The sequence below is a fragment of the Apus apus genome, chromosome 17, assembly GCF_020740795.1.
Source record: "Apus apus isolate bApuApu2 chromosome 17, bApuApu2.pri.cur, whole genome shotgun sequence".
Lineage (NCBI taxonomy): Eukaryota > Metazoa > Chordata > Aves > Apodiformes > Apodidae > Apus > Apus apus.
This window is the reverse complement of record NC_067298.1, coordinates 5381953-5402760: the sequence shown is the minus strand read 5'-3', so window position 1 is coordinate 5402760 and position 20808 is coordinate 5381953. Positions and strand designations below refer to the sequence as shown.

Sequence of the window (20808 nt, the reverse complement as noted above, 5' to 3'; positions counted from 1 at the left end):
ATCCTCAAGAGCACTGGTTCCATTCACAACCTGAAAGACTCAGCAGCCAAAAGGCAAGTTTCATTATTTTATTTAAAATTAAACATTTCTTTCTGTTCAGCTACTGCATGTGGAACCAAAGATTGTGTCTGACGACTGCTAGCGCCAGGAAAAACTCCATGAAAAGTGATCCAAAATTAAGAGACATCAACAGATACCAAAGCTGTCAAGAGAACCAACTTCTTAGAACTGCAGGATCATAGAACCATAGAATGGTTTGGGTTGGACCTTAAAGACCACCTAGATCCAACCCCCCTGCATGGGCAGGGACACCTCCCACCAGCCCAGGTTGCTCCAAGCCCCATCCAACCTGCTCTTCAACACTGCCAGGGATGGGGCAGCCACAGCTTCTCTGGGCAACCTGGGCCAGGGTCTCAACACTCAAGAATTTCTTCCTAATGTCTCACCTAAATCTCTCATCTTCCAGTTTAAAACTATTACCCCTTGTCCTCTCACTACAAGCCCTTGTTGAAAGCCCCTCTCCAGCTTTACTGCAGCCCCTTGAGGCACTTGAAGGTCACTATGAGGTCCCTCTGGAGCCTCCTCCAGGCTGAACAGCCCTAACTGTCTCAGCCTGTCCTCATAGGAGAGGTGCTCCAATCCTCTGATCATCTTCATGGCCCTCCTCTGGACTTGGGTGTATGCTGAAGTTTTAAACCATTTTAAGATGAAAGCTGCTCTTATCTGTTGCAAAGAGAGGTTTTATTGTTACTGGACAGAGTTATTGGTGTTGAAAAACAGCAATGATTTTGCCTAGTTGTAGTTGCACTGATTTCACTGGGCATCAGTAGGTTCTACTAAAAGCTAAATCTTCCATCTGTTAAATCCAGACAGCACTGTGCAAATCCCAAGTCAATGCAAAAAACAAAATCAAGCAAAAATCAGAGAGAGCTCCTTGGAAATGCGTGGATAGGAAAAAAACCAACAACCTAACAAACCAAAACAAACCCAAAACAATCTGGACACTTCCCTTGGGATTGTCATTTTCTTGAAGAATGCCTTTAAAAACCAGAACATCCCAGAACAAACTGAAGACCCAAGGACCCTGGTCAACTGACTTCTGCCCTAGAATACTGGCTTCATCATTCCAGGTCAAATTTGCACTTTGTACCACTCCATGTGGTTTTTCACATGAAATAATCATAATTCATCTTTGTAAAGTGCTTTGAGATAGTGCTACAAAAATACTAACAGTTAAAAGAAGGGCAGAGCATCTATTATCAGCACTGAGCTGATTGTTACTACTTGGTTTTTGTGTTGTTTTTTGTTCTTTTTTTTTCCTTAGAGCAGCATCACTATGTTCTCCTTTGACTTCCTATTAACAAAGAGTAAGGTGCCAGTGCTGGAGATGGCACACAGGCAAAAGGAGTCTCTGCAGGGCAGTGAAAGGAAGATGTCCTGGAAAGCATGAAGATTTCTTCTGGAAAGATGAAGCACAGAAGGATGGGTATTTGCTTCCCAGCTACATCATGGAAGCAGTGCCACATGCAGATTCATGTGCACAAAACTATGCAGGAGACTTCTGACAGCATCAATATTTGCCAAAGAAGGAGAGAGGTGGTGCTAATCTTAAAAAAATAATACTAAAAAAAAAAAGTCAAGACATTGATGCTTTTTTGGTGGGAGGACACAACTGCTCATTAGAAGCTTTTGCCTGAAGGCTGTTTACTACTTAGTAGTGAAATCCTGCTAGCTTTCCAGTTGACAGTAACTTCTCTCTAGTCAGCAGCTTCACAAAAGCAATCCTTGTATGAATCCATAAAGCTTTCCCAGATTTTTAGAAGGTTAATTTTACGATTATAATTGCACTTTAAAACCAGGCATCAATTCCTATGCACTCTCCTCAAGCACCTCCTCAATTTATAGAAGTGGAAAGAAAAGCTACAATTATTCACTGTCCTACAGCTACTAGGATTTGAAAAGTTTGATTTCAGTGCCTGAAGAAAGGATGTAAACACCCAGTTTTCAGGTCAGGAGAAGAGTGCATTTGAAAAAAACCAGCAGGCTTCACAGCTTGGCTTGCAGTGGCTTCAGGTGTTTGTGAAAAGACTCATGAACCTGTAAGAGGAGAAGACAGTGGTTACAAGAAGGTCAGGCCTCAGCTTTAGAACAGTTTTAGCTCTTCTTGCAGTGTGTTTTTATACTAAGGAAACTGGAATCAGAGGCACTTTGGAGATTTAAGAACAGTCAGCTAAGTCTTGTATTTGAGTGTCTTTACAACACAAAGGTGAGAATATAAGGCAAAACAAACAGCTTCCTCACTACCTTTCTTGGAATAATGAAAGGCATCTTCTATCCATACAGATAATTCTTTGGCATTTGAATTCAGAGCAAACTGGCAGAGGACTCCTACGGGGAGTGCAGGGAAGCTCCTAAGAACCCCTGACTCCAGAAGCACAAAAACATGGAGTAAGTTCTGGTGGGAGCCCATTGTAGGGGATAAGTATGTCCAAATCAAATCAAGCCAGAAAAGGCCACCAAGACAGGACTTAGAGTTCTGTTCTGGCTGATGGAAGAGGGACACTGACACCTCAGCTCAGTTTCTTTTATTAGCTCAGCTGTAGCTACAGCCTTAGGGCAGCCATGCAACACCTGAGTACTACACGAGAGCAATTTCTTTTAACCACCCAAAATTATTTCTCTGGGCACACGTGACCTAAGAGGAAGAAATACAGCTTCTTTACCTGTGTTTTGTTCAGCGGGGATTTCTTTGCCCACTCAAACATGTTCTCATAGACATTGCCATCATACCGGCCAAGCACAGACCCCAGATGTACATCATGGAAGTCAAAGGAGTCCACCAGGGCTACTGCATTGGGACGGACTGTAGCCAGGAGCTCCTTCACACGCTGGTTCACTTGTGTGATTTGGGCATCGCTCAGAATACCCGCCTTGAGGGGAACAAACAACAGAGATGAGCAGGAAAGTAGGAAAGTTCCAAGAAGCTTCCCTCCCCTACAGCCTAACATAGGTCAGCCTTTCCCCACACCAATGTCCAGCAGTTCATAAAACACTCAAGTTTTTTTCTTCAGTGCCAAGTATACAAACTGGCAATCTGCCAAAGGGTAGGAGAGGGGATGGCTAGCACAGCCCACCATGCTGGCTAGCACAGCCCACCATGCTGGCTAGCACAGCCCACCATGCTGGCTAGCTATTTCATCTTTGATGGGAGACACTAAATCCTTCAGTGCCTGTTATATTAACCTCTGTAGCAAGCTTTCTAGAAGAACGTGCACACGTGTGTATGAAATCCCTCCTAGCTTCAGGGAACTTTTTGGTCAGCAGCAAAGAGGAAGAGGGGAAGATAACACATACTATGTCTGCCTGAAGGCAAAATAAACCACTGCTGCACAAATACATTCTCAAACTGCAAGAAGGAAGAGAAGTAGTGCCTGACAATGTGAACCCCTTCACTGAAAGCTGGTTTTAGATCTGCAGTACAATATCCCCATTTCCACAGAAGCACAGAATTGTTTTTGTTGGAAAAGACCTTTAAGATCATCAGGTCCAACCATTAACCCAGCACTGCCAAGGTCACCACTATACCCTGTTCCAGAGTCACAGTGTGTTTGTGCACTGATTTACAAATCCATACAGCTCTTACAGCATGTCTAACCTGCATCTCCTTTATTAGCTCCTTGTTTTTTAACATACACCTGGTCACCATCTGGGAAACATTTCAGTTAACCTAGACAGATGCCACATTACCATTTATCATCCAACTCTGCTTCTTGTGGATCACAAGGGAAACTTGACAAGAGCCTTCAATCAGACCTCCACTGCTAATGACCTTCTGCAAGTCAACAATACCTTATGCCTTAGCATTCCTGCAGTTAAGCATTTAAAGTATCTTTGCAAACAAAGACTCTGGGTCTAGAGTTTGGGAGTGTTAAGAGAAAGACACCAACCTGCAAGAAATCCCCTGTCTTCTTGCTGATCCCATAGAGGGCATACAGGAGACACAGATCAGTCAGGACAGCACGGACAGCTGCATTACTGACCTCAGACAGCTTTGCTGCAAAAAGCTTCACTACCACATAGTGACAGTGTGCCTACCAGAAACAAAAGGTTAATCAGTTCATGAAGAGATGAGCAGCTCTTACAGCACACTTCTTGGGCAAGTACATCACTGACCTCAGATGCTCGCACAAGATCAACAGAAGTTCTGTTCCAGGCATCCTCCTTGCTCTTTCTGTGGTTCAGCTCAGCTTGCAAGGTCTTTGCTGCAGCTTCCACAAGCCTATTTCATAAAAGACAGACATAAAAGACAGGTTATGCAGTAAAACCAGGATAACAAGGTTCCGTATACTAAATTCACATGAATTTCACAAGTCTTGACACATCAGAAAAACTCAGAGGTTGTGTGCAACAACTGAATACACTGCCTGGAGTGAGCAGCTGTGGCTCTGAAACCCTTACCATCACTGCTGCAGCTAAAACACAGCTACAGAGGGGTAGGATGACATTTGACACCACACAGGTGGTGCCTAAATATCTCCTGAAATGTAGGTATCTTCTATTCTTATGCTTCCTTCACAAGAGGCTTTAATATCAGGATTGTATCTCTCCAGATAGATATCTGAGCAGGCAGTTGGAGCAATGTTGGTATTTCTATGCTTGAATATATTTACATTTACAAAACAGAAAGAGACTTCAGAATGGAACAGAGCAGAGTAACTAGGCTATGTGTGGGCTGTGTGTAGCCTTGTGTAACCTCCAAGCACTTAACACTGACGCAACCTCCTCAAGTGTGTCACTTCTTGAAAGCAGCACATGGAGCCAAGCTGTGCAAGCCACGCCTCGAGAGCCTCACCTGAACAGAGCAGCACAGCACTGCCACCTCCCAGGACACACCATTTTGCTGCAAAGTGTGAACTTACCAGGCAGCACATGCCTTGTAGGCCTCTGCCAAGCTGGCTGGATCGTTGATGCGCACGGTCACGCTCCTGGCAGCCACGCGCTGCGGCTGGATGCGCTGCCTGGAGAGGTCGTTCAGGTAGGACACCATGCCAGTGACCCGCTGCCCAGCAGTGACCTGGTTGTAGCTTTTGACCAGGAATCTGAAAAGAAGAGCCAACAGATAGCAACTCTTCAAAAAAGAGTTGTTTGAATGGAGAGATGTCACCTTACCTAGGGTCAGCTGCAGGAATATGCCTTTCTGTTAAAAACAGGGCAAGTGCGAGAGGTGAGTCTCAGGGTGACATGGGACACTCTCCTGCTCATCATTTCAGCTACAAAGATCACGATGCCAAAGCAAGAAGGTCTCTGGGCAGAAGCTACCCTACCTGGCTGTCTGCAGCATCATGACTGTGTTCTCTCCCTCATAGGTGCAGGACGGGGTGAAGGTGACGTAGATGTCGGGAATGCCGCTGCAGCGCGAGTAGCCGTGCCCGCCGCACGCCATCCGGCATTCCTCAATCCCAGCGTTGGCAGTCCAGGAGGTGAACGCCTTCAGCCCTGCTGTCAGTGCGTGGAGCTGATGGACCAAAGCAAAGCCACTTTAGATATTTTTTGTTCTCCATTCTTAACCCAGATGCTAAGTACTGCAGCTCCCAGGAGAAATGCAGCGCTGACACCGTCCTTCCTCTGTCCCGCAGGGTCTTGTTTTTCTGGTGATGACTCTTTCCTGACCCAAACTGTTTAGATGGAAAGCTCTGCACATGTAAAGATTTCTTTTGGGGACTGCCTCCTTTTTGTCTCTACACCTGTACAAGACTGTTTTCACTTGTCTACTGTCACATTAGGTTCTCAAACAGGATTCCTACCTGAAAACTAACATCCTACAACCCTAGCCCCTCCCTCAGTATAGCACTGATGCCTTTGAGCATCAGTACTACCCTAGTGACTTGGAAGAACAATCAAAAAGCTAAAGCACAGGTCTTAGCTCCACTCCCAAGTGATATGTCATCATTCCTGGAAAGTCATCTTTTAAAAAAATAAAATCACAGTAGTTTTCTCATTGTGCACTATTCCCTACTTTTTTTTTTTTGGCAAAGGGCTGTTAAATGACCAGTGCAAATGAAGAAATAAGTCACTGGCAATCCCTGGGTTTGGCATCTCTGAATCTTAATAATTACAAGATGTTTCATGAGTGAAAGCCAAAAAGGCTTGACAGCTGTTCTACCATGGCTGTGAAGAAACCTTACATAAAATCAAGAGAGGACACAGTACCTCTGGCAGCTCACTCAGATCCCCTTCATTGATGTCTCCACTGATACGACGATAGGTCTGTTTTATGTAGGCTCCCACAAAGTGGAAAGCATATGCTGTTGCCAGGAGAGGAAACAGTTTGTACTGCTGGGTCTGATAATCCAAGATCTGAGGTTCTGGTTCCCTAGAGCAAGATACAGATGAGTTAGTATGCCAGTGGCTACCAAAGGTGCCACAAAGTCCTATTCAACTCTCGAAGTCCTATTCAACTCTAAGTAGTTTCTCCACTTGGACAGTCCCAGCTGCACCCACACCAAGCCCCACTACCTCAGACCACACAGCAAAAGCCCCTGGCAGGGGGAAGGTGTTTGGCAGTTGAGAATGAAAGATCACTGACTCCCCAGGATGAAATAGAGCTTTGAAACCATCAAGTACCAAAGCAAACTACATCAGTCACAGTCGCTCTCTTCCCCCAGAACTTGGGAACTCTCCCTCAGCACTTAGGCTGCTCTGCTGTATCACTGCACTCACCCAGGCTTCAGCTCAGACTGGTGTCTCACAGCGCTGTACCGGATGGCGATGGTACAAGCCCGGGACAGGGAGCGAGCTGAGTCACCCACAATGAGGGACCTGATGAACACCATGGTCCCATAGGTCAGCTTGTCACTAAGTGGTTTCACGTAGGTACCATCTGGTTCAACCTACAAAAAAAAAAAACCCAAACAACCCCAAACCAGTGATGTTTAAAGTTTGCTCCCTTTTATGTGTTCACCTCTCAAGCTCTAAACTCATCAAGCAGCATTTACAAGCAACCTACAATCTTGTCGATACACCACAGAGGAGCACCTGGAGTATCCACTGCCAACAGCAAATCAAGTTCAGTGCTTTACCTGAGCATATTTCATCAGCATGTTTTCCCGAGGAATTCTGAAGTTGTCCATTTTCAGGTAGCCATTATCTATTTCATCATAACCAAATTTTGGCCCAATGTCACCCACTGTAATACCTGCCACAGACAAAATCACTTGCATTAAGAAATAGACACTAAACACCACATCAGAAGTTCAAAACTTATCCAATAAAGAAACTACTTAGTTTTCCAGCAAGTCCTGGCAGTGTTAGGAGGAACAGCTAATGAGGACCTTAACCCCTTTGATGGAAAGTGAACATAAACACACGGGGCTCTTCATAATTTACCTGCAGTCCTACTATCCTGTCACTGGGGGAGATGTCTCTGAAGATTATCCAACTCACTTCTAGCTAGAGGATGACGAAAGGTATTCTTTCCCCTCCAGAAAGTATAAGGATGTGCTGCCTCACAGAATGCATAGCTGGGAAACACTGGGCAGAATCAAATCCCAAACTCATCTTCACATTGAAAGCATGACAGGAAAAAAGATTTAGTGGTAGTTCAGTCTCAAGAAAGACTCTTAAAGGTTTAAGCCCTGTGACCTACCAGCTACTCACTAAATCAGCTAGTGAAATAAGCCATGTTCTTTAACAAGATGATCTGAGGGCTAGAGCACCTCTCTGACAAGGACAGGATGAAAGAGTTGGAATTGTTCAGCCTGGAGAAGGAGGCTCTGGGGAGACCTTATTGCACCTTCCAGTGCCTCAAGGGGCTACAGGAAAGCTGGGGAGGGGCTTTCAACAAGGGTGTGTAGTGAGAGGACAAGGGAGAATGGATTAAAACTAGAAAAGGGGAGATTTAGGTGAGACATTAGGAAGAAATTCTTGAGTGGGAGGGTGGTGAGACACTGGAACAGGTTGCCCAGGGAAGCTGTGGCTGCCCCATCCCTGGCAGTGTTGAAGGGCAGGTTGGATGGGGCTTGGAGCAGCCTGGGCTGGTGGGAGGTGTCCCTGCCCATGCAGAGGGGTTGGAACTGGATGATCTTTAAGGTCTCTTCCAACCCAAATCATTCTATGAAGACACATGCAGCTGTTCACAGCTGGAGAGAAGCAGAGCTAATGCCTTCCACGAGGGCTAAACCCTGATTAATTTTTTACCTGGCAGAGGTTCATGGGTGCCCAGCTTCCGGATGGGAACGATGAAGGCGTGCAGCCCTTTGCACTGGCCCTGAGTGTAGAGCTGTGCCAGCACAATGGCATGGTTTGATGTCTTCCCAACTGCAGGAGAGGGAGTCAGAAGGAAAAATAAAACAGTCAACCTACTTATTTACATGGAGTTCCACTCTTTAAAGCAGGATCTGTGATTACCTTATCCCGTGTTAGAAAATCAGATTTGCAACACTGGTTATTGTCTAAATCCTACAGCTAGAGAAACAACGTTGCTTAACTCCATGAAAGTTGCACAATGCAGTTCTCTTGTCTAGACAACACCAAGTCCCTGGCAAACCTGCCAGTGGAGCTGCAGGTAGTGCAAAGATTTTGATACAAATGGTGCAAAATGACACCAAATCCACACAGTGTATACCATTCTGAGAAATAATCCAGAGCACACAGATAAGCCAGGTTTTTAGAAGGCTCTGATAAGTCTGTTACTCATTGTGCAAGAGTCACTGCCTTCCAGCCAGCTCTAGATCAACTTTCAATCATCACACTGGAGATACAAGACACATGACATCACCTCCCTAAGTTTTTCCATGCATTTTCCAGATACAGACACACTGTGATGCACTTACGTCCACCTGGCCACCATTTGATGGAGGTCACAGTGGGGCTGTTGAGGATGAACTCCTGGGTAGCAGGGTCATAAGTAGCTGTAGTTTCTAGACCCCGAAGATGAGTTCCTGAAAATAAGCAAACACATTGTTTTGGCAGAAAGTCAGTCACAAAACAGAGACAAGACTGGGCAATAGGAAGTTCAACTCCAGTAGTAATGTACAGATTTCAACTTTAGGCTATATGAGGACTAAATATCAACCAATTAAGGAAGAACAAGTAAAAGACCATATTCTGGGACCTGAAGCCAATTCTCAAAAAACATGATGTTCGTTTTCTTCCCAGTGGTCTAAGACTAGTTTTCCAAGCACCTCCAATCTGACACCTTTTTGCTATTACACCAGAAGCCCTTTCTCAGTTAAAAAGGTCCTCGAAAACAAGCTCACTGGATTGCACTAAATCTGCAATCTGATTCAACTGCAAAATACAAATCATACTTTTCAGCCCCAAGATGAAATAAGCAGTGGCCATCAGCTCTTCATTCCCTCACCAGGCCTACATTCTCCTCGCCTGATGGAGCAGTTTCTCCCAAACAAGATGATCCACAGCTCCAAGACAACAAGCAATGGCACATGTATATTAAGGGACTAATGCAGGTAGATGAAGAGACTGCAGACAGGATGAATGGAACAATTCCAGGGATAGTCTTTGTCTTCTGCCCCCAGCTCTTCACTTCACACACCCCTGTCTCAGCGTGGCATGGTCCCTGCATGCATCAAAAAAGCCCAAAACATCACCAGACCTACCTGCTTAAAACTAGACAAGCTGTAAACACACCTGGCTGACAAAGCAAGAGCCACTGACTCTACACAAGAGTTTCAACACCTTGCTATCACCTTGATGCAAAGACATTTCCAGCACGTGGAGTTAATAGTAGACTTCCACAGGCAGCTTAACACAGACTTACTTGGCTTGCAAAAGGTCTTCAAACCTCACCAGTTGCAAGAGATTCTCCACAGACTTCCAGTTACTTTATGCTTCACACAGTCTCTACATTTCACTCCAGCACAAAGGTGGATCCTGCTCATTTTTAGAAAACAATTCTCACCTGCAACTCTCAAATGTCAAACTATCCTGCCTTTGAAACTTGGGTTAAGTGTTGCAATCACAAGACGGCTGGACTTAATCTAAATCCATTTCAAAGCTTGAAATCAAAGGAGTAACAAAGAACAAAATCTACTTGAGACAGAGATTCAAAAAACACATGTCATGGTCCAATTAAAAAGAACACATGGGAGTAAACTAGCGAACTGGGGGGAATAAAGCTCCCCACAAAATATGAGCACTGGAACGAGGTCATCCACATGTTCTCTGATCCATGTTCAGCCCCAGGTGACAAGCAACTCTTACTGGTTTTGGCATCTCTTTCAGTACCTTAAAGGTCTGTCCTTTTGTCTTCACACTGAATGTTAAGTAAAGCAAAGCAGGAATCACACTGGAAAGAAGGGCAAGCATAAAAATGAACAGATGTCATCCAAGTGACACCACCACAGCCACATGCAACAACCTACCCTGGTTTGAATGGCACTAGAGGAGCTCTCAGGATGCATATATATACAAAACTACAGGCAAACTCTCCCATAGGGGAAAAAAAAGCAAGCAGCACATGGCATAAAGATCCATTAACAATTTCATCCCTTCCTGAAGCCACAACTGCACGTGTTAAAACTCTGGGGTAAAACACATTTTTTTTCCAAGCAGGAGAATCTTTTGCACACAAACCATTCTTAAAAATAGCATTTAGTGAATGTACTGTACCATGGCCCATTTCAGTCTGGGCATAAGTGCCAATGATCTCCAAGTTCCAGGCAGGCATGAAGAAGCGATCCTGCTGCTCTGGGGTTGCCTGGGTGAGAAGGGTGGGGAGGAACATGCCCAGATGAAGGTCCAGAGGCTCAGGTCGTCCACGATGAACAAAGCTGTGAAGAAGCGTTATGGGATGGGAGTGTGAAGGGAATGTTATGGGGGAAGGGGAAAGGAAGCAAGCATGAGGATTCATGGAGGAGATTCAGGAAGAGACAAAGAGAAAACAAAAAGATTCATGTGTAAATCAGAATTGAGCAATTCAGCAAGCGTGGTTCAGCAAGCCAGAGCACTGTCCTTTTCTCAGGCCTGAATAATAAAGCAATGACATGCTGCAATGCACTTCCTCCTGTGCATAAAATGCATTTGCAACATTCCTGTGGTTTTGATGCACCATGGCTGACAAAAAAGGATGAATCCAAACCAAGGAAAGACAAGACCAGATCTTCACTATGGACTGGAAAGCAGAGGATACCCAAGTTAAACGGGCTGAGTCAAAATGTCTGTTTGTAGATGATGTGATCTGGCTGGATGAAGCAAATCTTCACCCAAAGATACAAAGTCCACTTTTATTTTTTCATGGTTTGAGGGTAGAACCTGGTAAAGTCCCAGTTTATCTAGCCAAGTGAGTAGTTTTTCACTGAACTTTCGTAAAAAAGAAAAGCCTTAGCTGTCTGTACTATCTACTTCACTTCTTTAATCAAAGATCAGTCTTGACTCCCTTCACCTTTTGCTATTTCTAAAAGCTCTCTTAAAAGGACAGTGCTTTGCACGTGGAAGTCAAAGCTGTGAACACAAACAACATGGTAAGAATCATAGAATATGCTGAGTTGGAAGGGACCCATCAGGATCACTGAGTCCAACTCCTGAAGAAAGCCAGCATTTTTCAACCTGTAAATCACCACACGAAGTCTCTCCAATAAAACACATTTCATGAGAACTATTATTCCTCCAACTTCTCAAACACCACTGTTGGGCAGTTAAGTGGTCTGCTAAGTTTTTCAATATAAATACCTAAATGCTTGTTAAATCTTTAAATATTAATAGCTTTGAGTTTTTAAATAGTGGGGATATAAATTGAGGATTGGTACCTTCTGTAGAAAGGTTGCCCATCTGGCAGATTTATATATCAAATAATGTAATTGCTCTTTAACAGGAATAGATCTATTTAAATGAGATGCATTATGGAAAAAGCACTGATCTGAGCTCAGCTCAAGCTCACAGATGTCTTTCTTATCAAGGTGGGAAGAATCCATTCTTGTGTTACCTCTAAACACACATTATTATCAACTAGCTCTATCCCTAGAACTTCCTAAGAGCTGTAATTCTTTTCTTTGATATCCTCAGGCACCTGCAAATAAACTCAGCCATCAACTAAACACAGAAGCAATGTTTTATAAGCTTTATGACTGAACAGTGACCAAGATCAACAGGGGGCTAATGGGTCATCAGGAATACCAGATTTTAGGTGAGTTCAGTACTGGTGAGAAGTACACAGCTGAGAGTCAAAGAGAGAAATAAAATCCTTATTTACTAGCAATAGCTATAAACCACAGAGAAACAGAACACACTTTTCTTTACTCCTTTTTGGTTCCTTTTCAGCCCTGTGCTATTTCTGCCTCTTCTTTCTTTTATTTTTTTTCAAGAGACTTATTCACTATGGACTAGCTTATAATCACAGGCTAACAAGTAGGTACTCACTAAGAAAAAACTGAGTAACTACCCAACCAGACTAGGATTCAAGTCAATAATCTAGAGGTCTCTCCCCTCATCATCAGTTTCTAAACATCAGGATTAAATTCAGAAGAGCTCAGTGACAATTACTGCAGCTTTACTGATAAAGTAGCTGATACAGCAGGAATGCCAAACAGTTGCATTTTCACTATTCAGCATGGAAAGTATATTTTCTTTTTCACACTCCTACTAAATTACTTCTGTTAAGTAAAAAAATGCCCATTTTACCACTAAAAACCATGAGAACCACAAGCAATCCAGACCCTCAACAGGCAAGAAAGTGCAATGATTGAATGTGAAATAGTGAAATAGATCACTTTGGTGTGAAGGAGTGTCTGATTTAAAGAAGCTGGTTTGAAAAAAATCAAACAAGGTTAGCAGGCATTTATTGTTGCCATCCAGTTGTCTCTCAGCTTCCAGCATCTGGTGGGTTTGGTCTTTCCACCTCTGCTGCATCTACAGATGTTCCAGCTGCCATGAGTAGCTGTAACTGAACAACAGGAAATTGGCATCACCTTCCATCTTCAGCAATTGTCCAGACTTGCACATCTCCTTCTTTCCAAGTTCAGATGCCAGCACAAGCACTGAAGTCTTCGGTTTGTTAAACTATCCTTGCTGGTATTTAACAGCCATAATTCCAGGTTCTGGGCTAGAAGTCTGATTTCTGATCCATTAAATGTTCTCCCATTTGAAGAAGTAAAAGTCATTTCCAACAACAGTAGGAATAAAGATGTTTTTCTTCTTTGAAACCAAGATCTTCCCATGGAGTTGTGCAGCTGCAATGGAGTAGCATCTGGAAGAGAAGTGCTTGGGGCAAAGCATACCTTACTTTCAAAACCAAAAAGGTGCAAACTCACCCTGCCACACTGCATCACCAGGGATGTTTCTGACCTCTTTATGCAGGCCAGTCATGACCTAAGAACTCTGAGATACACATGCCCCAAATTCAGGCAAAAATGAAAACCACTGTACTGCTGACTGACACGTTGCAACCACTTCAGGTGAAATTCAGACTCAAAATGGCTTGGAACTACCTCCTCATCTTAAAACAAAGGTACACAACTACAAAGTCAGTGATCAGCTAAGAGGTGCTTTCTGGGAAAGACCAAAACTAATTCTGGGATTGTTAGGATGTGAAATAAAGCAGCTGTCTGGCAGGAAACACAAAGGGTTAACCAGACTCTTTTACCCTTCTCCTTTTAGATTTACCAATGGAGCATCATCAATTTACCAACTGGAGTTACAGAAAAGAGGTTACCCATCCATCCCTGAAGGGAACTAACCATGTCCCGCTTCGGTTTGGGCGTAGGTGCCAATTATCTTGACTCCACAGATCAGAGGCAGCCATTTCTCCTTCTGAGCATCAGTCGTTTGGGTCTCCATGGTTTTTTGAAACATGCTGAAGTGGAGACCAAAAGGTTCCTGAAAATTGCCCAAGCATGTTCTACAGGAGAGAAACAGAGGGATCTGGATCTCAGTCTTACTCTTATTGTGATCCTGAAAGGGTTTTTGCCAACTGTAGCATCAGATAAATAAACTCTGACTATTTCATAAGAAACCTCCAAATCAGGAGGCAGCAGAAGGAATGCTAATGGGGAAATAAATGTTACTTTCAAGCGCTTTCTTCACTCCATGAATCCTGCTGTTACCACGTAACTGGAAAAAATAGCATCCTACAAAGATTTATGGGGAATGTAAAACAGAGGACATGAAGACCAAGTTGCTTTCTTCCCCCTCTCTCAGGCTTTGGGGGGGAATAGATTCCACTGCTCCTGGTAGCCTAGAACTAGGCCATTATTAATTAGCTAGAGGCACTATGTATGGAAAAGGAAAAAGCTTTAGGTGACTAAATGCTTTTCAGAAGAGCTCTGTATTACCTGTAGCTGCTTCTATCAGCTGTGAGATCAGGAACTCACCTTCCCACTTTCAATTAAAATTCATGTTAGAGGCTAGTGCTGAAGGGAATGGAAAGGAGATCAGACATTTTCAGTGTGCTTCACCAAAACAGAAGTCACTCCATTAAGAGAAAGCTCTATTAATTTAGTAGCCACGACAGCAGGAAAGTACATTCCCAATTAAAGCAAGTTCTAAACACAAATGTGCTAGAAAGTTTCACTGTGTAAAAGCTCAGTAGCACATGACAGTGTGTTCTCTTCAACATTCAGCAGCCTGAACAGTTTTTTAAGCTTCAATCACTCTGCACAAGAATGTTTATTCCATCTAAAGTCTAAGATGGAGGAAGAACAAGTGAGTGCTCTGCATGGATACCTACGTACAAGATCCCTCCCACCTACCTCAAACACCTTACAAGGGAAACATATCATCTGGTAGGATAACAATATTAATAATAAGGATAGTAAGTATTAATACCTGCCCAGGGAGCACATTTTAAAGTTTGTTGCCAACACAGATCTGCACTGCACAAGGGATGCAGTTTGTCAAACTACAGTAGCATTTGTGACTGGCATTTTACACCCTGCCTGGGATGAGTCCTTAGGAGCAGAGAGTAAATAATTGATAACTCAAAACCAGATCCCTGTACAAGCTGTGAAATTCAGCCTTAGGGTGAGGGAAAACAGGATAAACCTTCTTCAGCACCACTGAAGAGCACGTTGAAAACCCTTATTTTAAATAGACAAGACAGAATGAGTGGTGGATTTTTTTCCAGGAGGGAAACTATTCTAATCAAGTAATCTGGAGCTAGTGATTAATTTATTAAATGTTTTTTAAGCTGGTGTGAATGCAAGTCCCATGTCTAGAGTTCTTGGGATCAAGGCAGACAGCTCTCTTACCAGAAAATATTGTTGCCTACAGCAGCATATGTTTACAAAGCCAAAGTTATCAGGGTAACCAAGGGCTTAAAAATGGTACAAGGACAGCAAGACAGAATATTTTTCAGCATTCTTGTGGTTTCCTATGTCCTTCTTTTAGTCCAGGACCCACAAAGCAATAGCAGCACCTTTTACTTCCTCACTGCCTTCAGCACAATCACTGTGCATCTACAGCTTGGACCCACAAAGGACAAATCTACAGGGAGAAAGCAAATACTGGCTTTGAAACACGTAGCTTGGGAAGAGCTTGAACAGTTCCTTGTGTATTTTCATTGAAAGAACTTGTGGCAAAGGTGCAGCACGTACTTTGCTGTCAGAAAAATCAGGTCAGACACTATCTCTTTGAAGGTAATGCTAAAAAAAAAAAAAAAAAAAGCTCACACCAGCCAAGTCTCACTGCCTATCAGTGAGTTTAACCACAAATGCCACATATTTCACATTTAACCATCACCTTCCCTGGCAGGAATAAGAAAAATGCCATTTTGCAAGTAGATGCTTTAACATCCCTGTGTCAGAAGGTGATACTATTCCACTGATTAAATTCACAGCTTCTTGCATCAACAAAGCTGAAAGCAGCACTCAAAGCCAGCTCATTTACAGCAGACTTTCCATCTCTACATACTACTCCCCACTAAACAATTAGGGTTTTCTTAACACGGCTTTTAACAACCTGAATGACAGAGAATTCTGTTCTTCTCACGACATGTGAAGGGAGGAACAACAGGTTTTCTATTTCTTTCTCCCCTCCCAGTTTCTCCTTTCCCACTACCCACACAGCTTGCTCTCCAAAGGCTGCATTGTTCAACTGTTCCAGCACTCTGCTGCATCTCGCACAAGCCATTTGATCAATCACCAAGATCTACCTCCTTGGTCTGTAGGCAGAACTTGTTACAACAATCTGTGATCTAAGAGGAGGGCTGCAACTCCAAATCCACACACAGGAGGAAGACGTGTAGTCACACACTGCCTTGGCAATACAGATCTTTCTAGATTTCACAGCAACCCACACCACCCATGGAATAGAAGGCGCTTGAATTTGACAGATGAGTTTGGTAAGCAGATCTGGGAGCTAAGGGAGCACAACTAAAGCAAAATCTGTGTTTTCAGAGACTCCAAAGCTAGATGAACAATTGCAAAGACCTTCTCAAGCTGCAGAACTGGGTCACAGAACAGGGTCATTTCCTTTAAAGCTAAATCCACAAGCAAACTTCTCCAGCTTTTAGCAGTTCCTCAGTGGAGGAGAAGCAGGGTGTATGTCTGACCTGTGCTTACTGGGCTTCAGAGTTAACAAATAACAAGCTCCTTTTCTGGCTGTATCAACAAATCCAGGACAGACTCATCCACTCCAAATTAATTTAGCAGTGGCTCATAGGGCCCCTACTACGGTTTTTCTGTTTTGATTTGCCAAAAGCTACTCCAGGGCCTAACTTCAGTGGCCAAATGAGAAGCAAGGACCAATTCTTACAGGAAAAAATGCACATTCCTGCAATGCTTATAGACACTGGAATCACTTGTTGACTTGCAGCTCTTGGATCTCCTCTTCCCTGCCCAGTTTCTCACAACTGTTTTTCACTCCTTCATTTAATCCCGTTTTCCTTAATGAAGGTTATTTGAACTTGAAGGTGAATTAAAACTGAAGATTGCTCTCTTCAAAGAGCTGTGGAGCATGACACATCAGAGTAACTTCCCTTTTTCATGCTGACAGGTATTTTGCTGCAGTTAGACTGGAAAAGAAATCTTAAATATTGGCTCTTGAGGGCTGCTGAGGTCACAGCAGCAACTGTGACTGACACATGTTGAGACACACGAAGAAAAGCCATTAAAACGGCTTTTAAATATATTTTAATAGATCCTCCAAAACACAGGAGTCCAAATCAGCCCTTGTGGAATCAGGGAGGAGCATTCAGTTCCACATGTCACAGCATCAACAACTGTTGAAGCAGATCTCCAGCTGAAGGAAGAATAATTTCTCCTCTTTTATTGATAAATCAAGCTATAGAGTTGGGTCACTCAGGAATAAAAGGTTCCTACTTTAGTTCTGGTAATATACAACAGCAACAGGAAAACAACTAGCTCAAAACTCTCAAAAATTGCTTATGTAAATAAATCTGTCCCTTCTGTTTGAGGATAATCACAAGCCTTGAGAGATTATTGGGAAAATATTTTTGACCTCTAGATGTGAAAATGTGAGGGTCAATCACAATAAATACAACTTGACATCTGAATCAAAGACTGCAATCGATTTCCTGAAGTTCTTTTCAGCTATGTCACAAATCCATTCAGTTTTCCAGTCTGGAAAACTGAATAAACCCAATCACAGCTTCTCCAGATCAACTTTTACACAAATCAAGTCCCTTTTAGTTACCATCAATTAGCACATTTGGACAGGTGATAGAAATAAACTTAATTTTGCAAGTTGGTGGAGTTCACCAAGCTTAAAAAACGTCTGACACTCAGCAGGTGGGAAAGTGGGGCCAGATGTTAAAATGCAAATGAAATCAAAGGATGAAAAAATAATCCTTTAATTTCTTCCACTCGTTAAGAAGCATTAAGCCAACAGCCTCCCTTACAAACACCAGGCATTATAGTAAAGAAATAAAAAATATGAACAATATCAAGTTCTTAGAGCAAACAAACTTCCCCTGAAGGTAAGAAGTGTATGTGCAGCTCTTCATTCTTCTACGTGTTGCTACAGAAGACACTGGAAAATACAGTCAGGCTACAGCAACTGCAATTATCTTCTGAAATTCTGAATGTCTCCAATTAGAACTGACTCTGGAAAAATAAAAAGGTAAACCTTGCCCACTGTCTCAGTTAATTTGGGATCATTAATTTTGACTAGTCACACCTGACTACTCCTATCACACAGGCTATGGATGTATTTGGCACCTTTATGAACTACTGAGCTTTCATCCAATTCAAGTTAAGAATTGTTGGCTCTCAAACAGGTTTCTGGAAAGAAAAAACCTAGAATTTATTGAGTACTTCAGAAAAACCCTGTTTTCATAAAACACTGTCAGCAATGCTACCAAAAGACAGCACTTACATTGCAAAAGCCATGGAAATTTGCCAGCTGGGATACAGATAGACTTCTCTGAATTTTCTCCACAAAAAAACCCAAACCAAAACAAAAACAACTGAAGCAACTTCCCTATACAACAACTGAAGCAACAGCAATAACCTTTGTGTAGGAAAAATAAATTATTAACTTCTGCTATGCACTACCTGAATAATCTGATGCAGCCACTGAACTTTCTTCTTGTTGTCATGGTCCACCAATGCCAGTTTTCAAAATAACTCTTTCAGTACTTCCACAAGAACTTTCATGACACAGGTCAGTGTAGACCAATGTCTCTGAAATTAAACTACAGCAGACAAGATGATTTAAACTAACTAGTCCCCATATTCATGTCCTGAGGCAAATGGCAGCTTTTCTACAAATCCAGACAGAGGGGGCTTGTGATTCTACCAATACATAATTTCATGTACAATGTTCATTTAATGTGCCAGAGGATATATTTATGGTACTACAACCAGATTTCTAGAGCTGTGTGATCTCTCTGTTAAGCTGTTTCTGTTTTATTCTACCAAAGTAAGTTTAACAGAACTAAGGGGATAAACAGGTCAAAGTCAGGAATGAAGTTCCCTGCAAGCTGGAAGGAATGAAACTCAAGATGTAAAGACAGGTTTATTAATTTAATCCAAGGGTAATACCACCAGATAAATAAAATGCCTCTAGGTCAACAGGAGCCACTACAGCACCAGGAGCTTGGAGGAGGGAGACAGGACAGTTATAAACAAGAACTTATAAGCTATCTTGGAACATTTTCAAGCATGCCTGTAATACAACTTTATCAGGTCTAAGTGCAAAGTGAAGTAATCAGCTTTAAGAGATTTTATGAAAAAATGCAACCTCACAAGATCTGTTCAGATTCCAAATATCTCAGTATATGTTTTTATTTCCTTGGAAAAAAAAATACATTGGACTAGAAGTCCCATTTTTTACTCTCTGCACCATGTATAATAAATAGGGTGTAATTATTGATGGTGCATTTCTAGTAAAAAAAAATAAATAAGAAAACAACCAGGGTTTCCTCTGAAACTCACTGAAGCCAAGACTTCAGTGGGTTTTGTACAGGTCTACAGCTTCCTTTGGACAGCAAACATAGAAAAAAGGAAAAATAAAGCCCAACTCTAACGTCCTTGGTGATGATCAAAGCACACACAAGAAGCAAACTCAACAGCTAGGTACCTTTTAAACCAGTAGATCTCATCTGGATCTGCAATTCCATATTCTCTTAACTTCATCACCATCAGGGAGCTCTTCCTGATGGCTTCCTCATAGCGTTGGCTACGGGACAGGAAGTTCAGATCCTCGTGCTGGAACTCAGGGTCATTAATAACTAAGGCCTCTGGGGACAGAACAGAAGAGGAAAACAAACTCAGCCTCCCCAGACCTCAGTAGGAAGCTGGTGAGAAACCATCCAGCATTTCACTTGCTGCACCTCAAGGTGCAAGATAGGAGAAAATTAAAAGTCCATGAAATCAGAAAGAAGTCAAAGCTCTTCTTGGATACTCTAGAAACAGTGCTGTCCCATTTCACAAATAAACCACATTTTAAATTAGGACTTGGCTGGAGGTTAACTCACTGATGAAAGGCCTGCAGGCCCCTCAATAACAATCTCAAAACACCATCATTACTGCCTCAGCCGACTGCCTCATGAACTTTGATCCCCATACAACTCCTTCCCAAAGGGCACAGCTATTATTCCCACTATGCTGAGTGCAAACCAAGCTGCCATCGAGTTTCTGTGTCCCCTTTGGCACAGAGGTTGCACAACAGCAGCCTCTGACAGTCCCAGCACAGAGCAGGCTGGGAAGAGGATAGAGGTACTGACATCTCACGGTGCTGGTGGGTGAGAAACAGGTCATATTTGTAGTGTTGGGCAAGAGAGTACCAGGAAAGGAAAAGGAGGGGAGAGGGCCCCAGAGAAATGCCCATGGGGAGCTGCCTCTTACCCTCTGGAGAAAGGGGAAGGAGAGAGGTAAAAGGACACTGTTCAGAGGAAACCCCTTCTGGGAAGGGGAGAAAAGGGGGATTAGGGACAGAACACCGCTCCCTTCTAACCTCTCAGACAGAAATCCCCACTTTCAGGCAGCCCTCAGCCTCCAGTTCCTCTCCTCACAGCTCTCCCCTCTCCCCAGCAGCTCCTCCCCGCCTCCCCCTCCTCTGCAGCCCCTCTCCCCACAACCTCCTCCCTCCCCACCCTCATCCCCGCCTCCGTCACCCCGCTCTCCCTCCCCCCAGAGCTCCCCTCTCGGCTCTCCCTCTCTCCCCTCACCACCCCCCACCTTTCCCCCCCCGCCCCCCGGGGGTCGGGCCTGCCCTCACCGATCTCCTTGCGGCGGCGGGTGCGCTCCGCTCCTCCATCCAAGATGTGGGTGAGCAGCTCGGGCTGGAAGGTGGCGGCGGCCCGTTCCCGCTGCAAGTCCGCGTTCATCCTGGCCCCGGCCCCGCTCCCGGCCCCGCCGCCCGCACCGGCCCCCGCTCCGCCGCCGGCCACGCCCC

At 43.6% G+C, this 20808-nt stretch overlaps 1 protein-coding gene across 3 annotated transcripts; it reads right to left on the bottom strand.

Annotated features, from left to right (window-relative positions):
* Nucleotides 1–53: 53 nt before the first annotated feature.
* ACOX1 (acyl-CoA oxidase 1) lies at nt 54–20804 on the bottom strand. 3 transcript variants are annotated; one of them, XM_051634585.1, is made up of 14 exons: nt 20632–20804; nt 19492–19651; nt 10630–10790; nt 8832–8939; nt 8197–8316; nt 7080–7195; nt 6721–6890; nt 6211–6373; nt 5325–5515; nt 4920–5099; nt 4174–4279; nt 3948–4091; nt 2724–2930; nt 54–2097 (listed from the first exon to the last, which is right to left on the bottom strand). In XM_051634585.1, the coding sequence occupies exons 1-14, from the start codon at nt 20738–20740 to the stop codon at nt 2047–2049; spliced, it is 1986 nt and encodes a 661-aa protein (XP_051490545.1). In that variant the 5' UTR covers nt 20741–20804; the 3' UTR covers nt 54–2046. The 3 variants fall into 3 exon arrangements, with proteins under 3 accessions (XP_051490545.1, XP_051490546.1, XP_051490547.1); XM_051634586.1 differs by lacking the exon at nt 10630–10790 and adding an exon at nt 13692–13852 and having other exon boundaries at nt 20632–20786; XM_051634587.1 differs by lacking the exons at nt 10630–10790; nt 20632–20804 and having other exon boundaries at nt 19492–19622.
* Between the last annotated feature and the right edge of the window lie 4 nt (nt 20805–20808).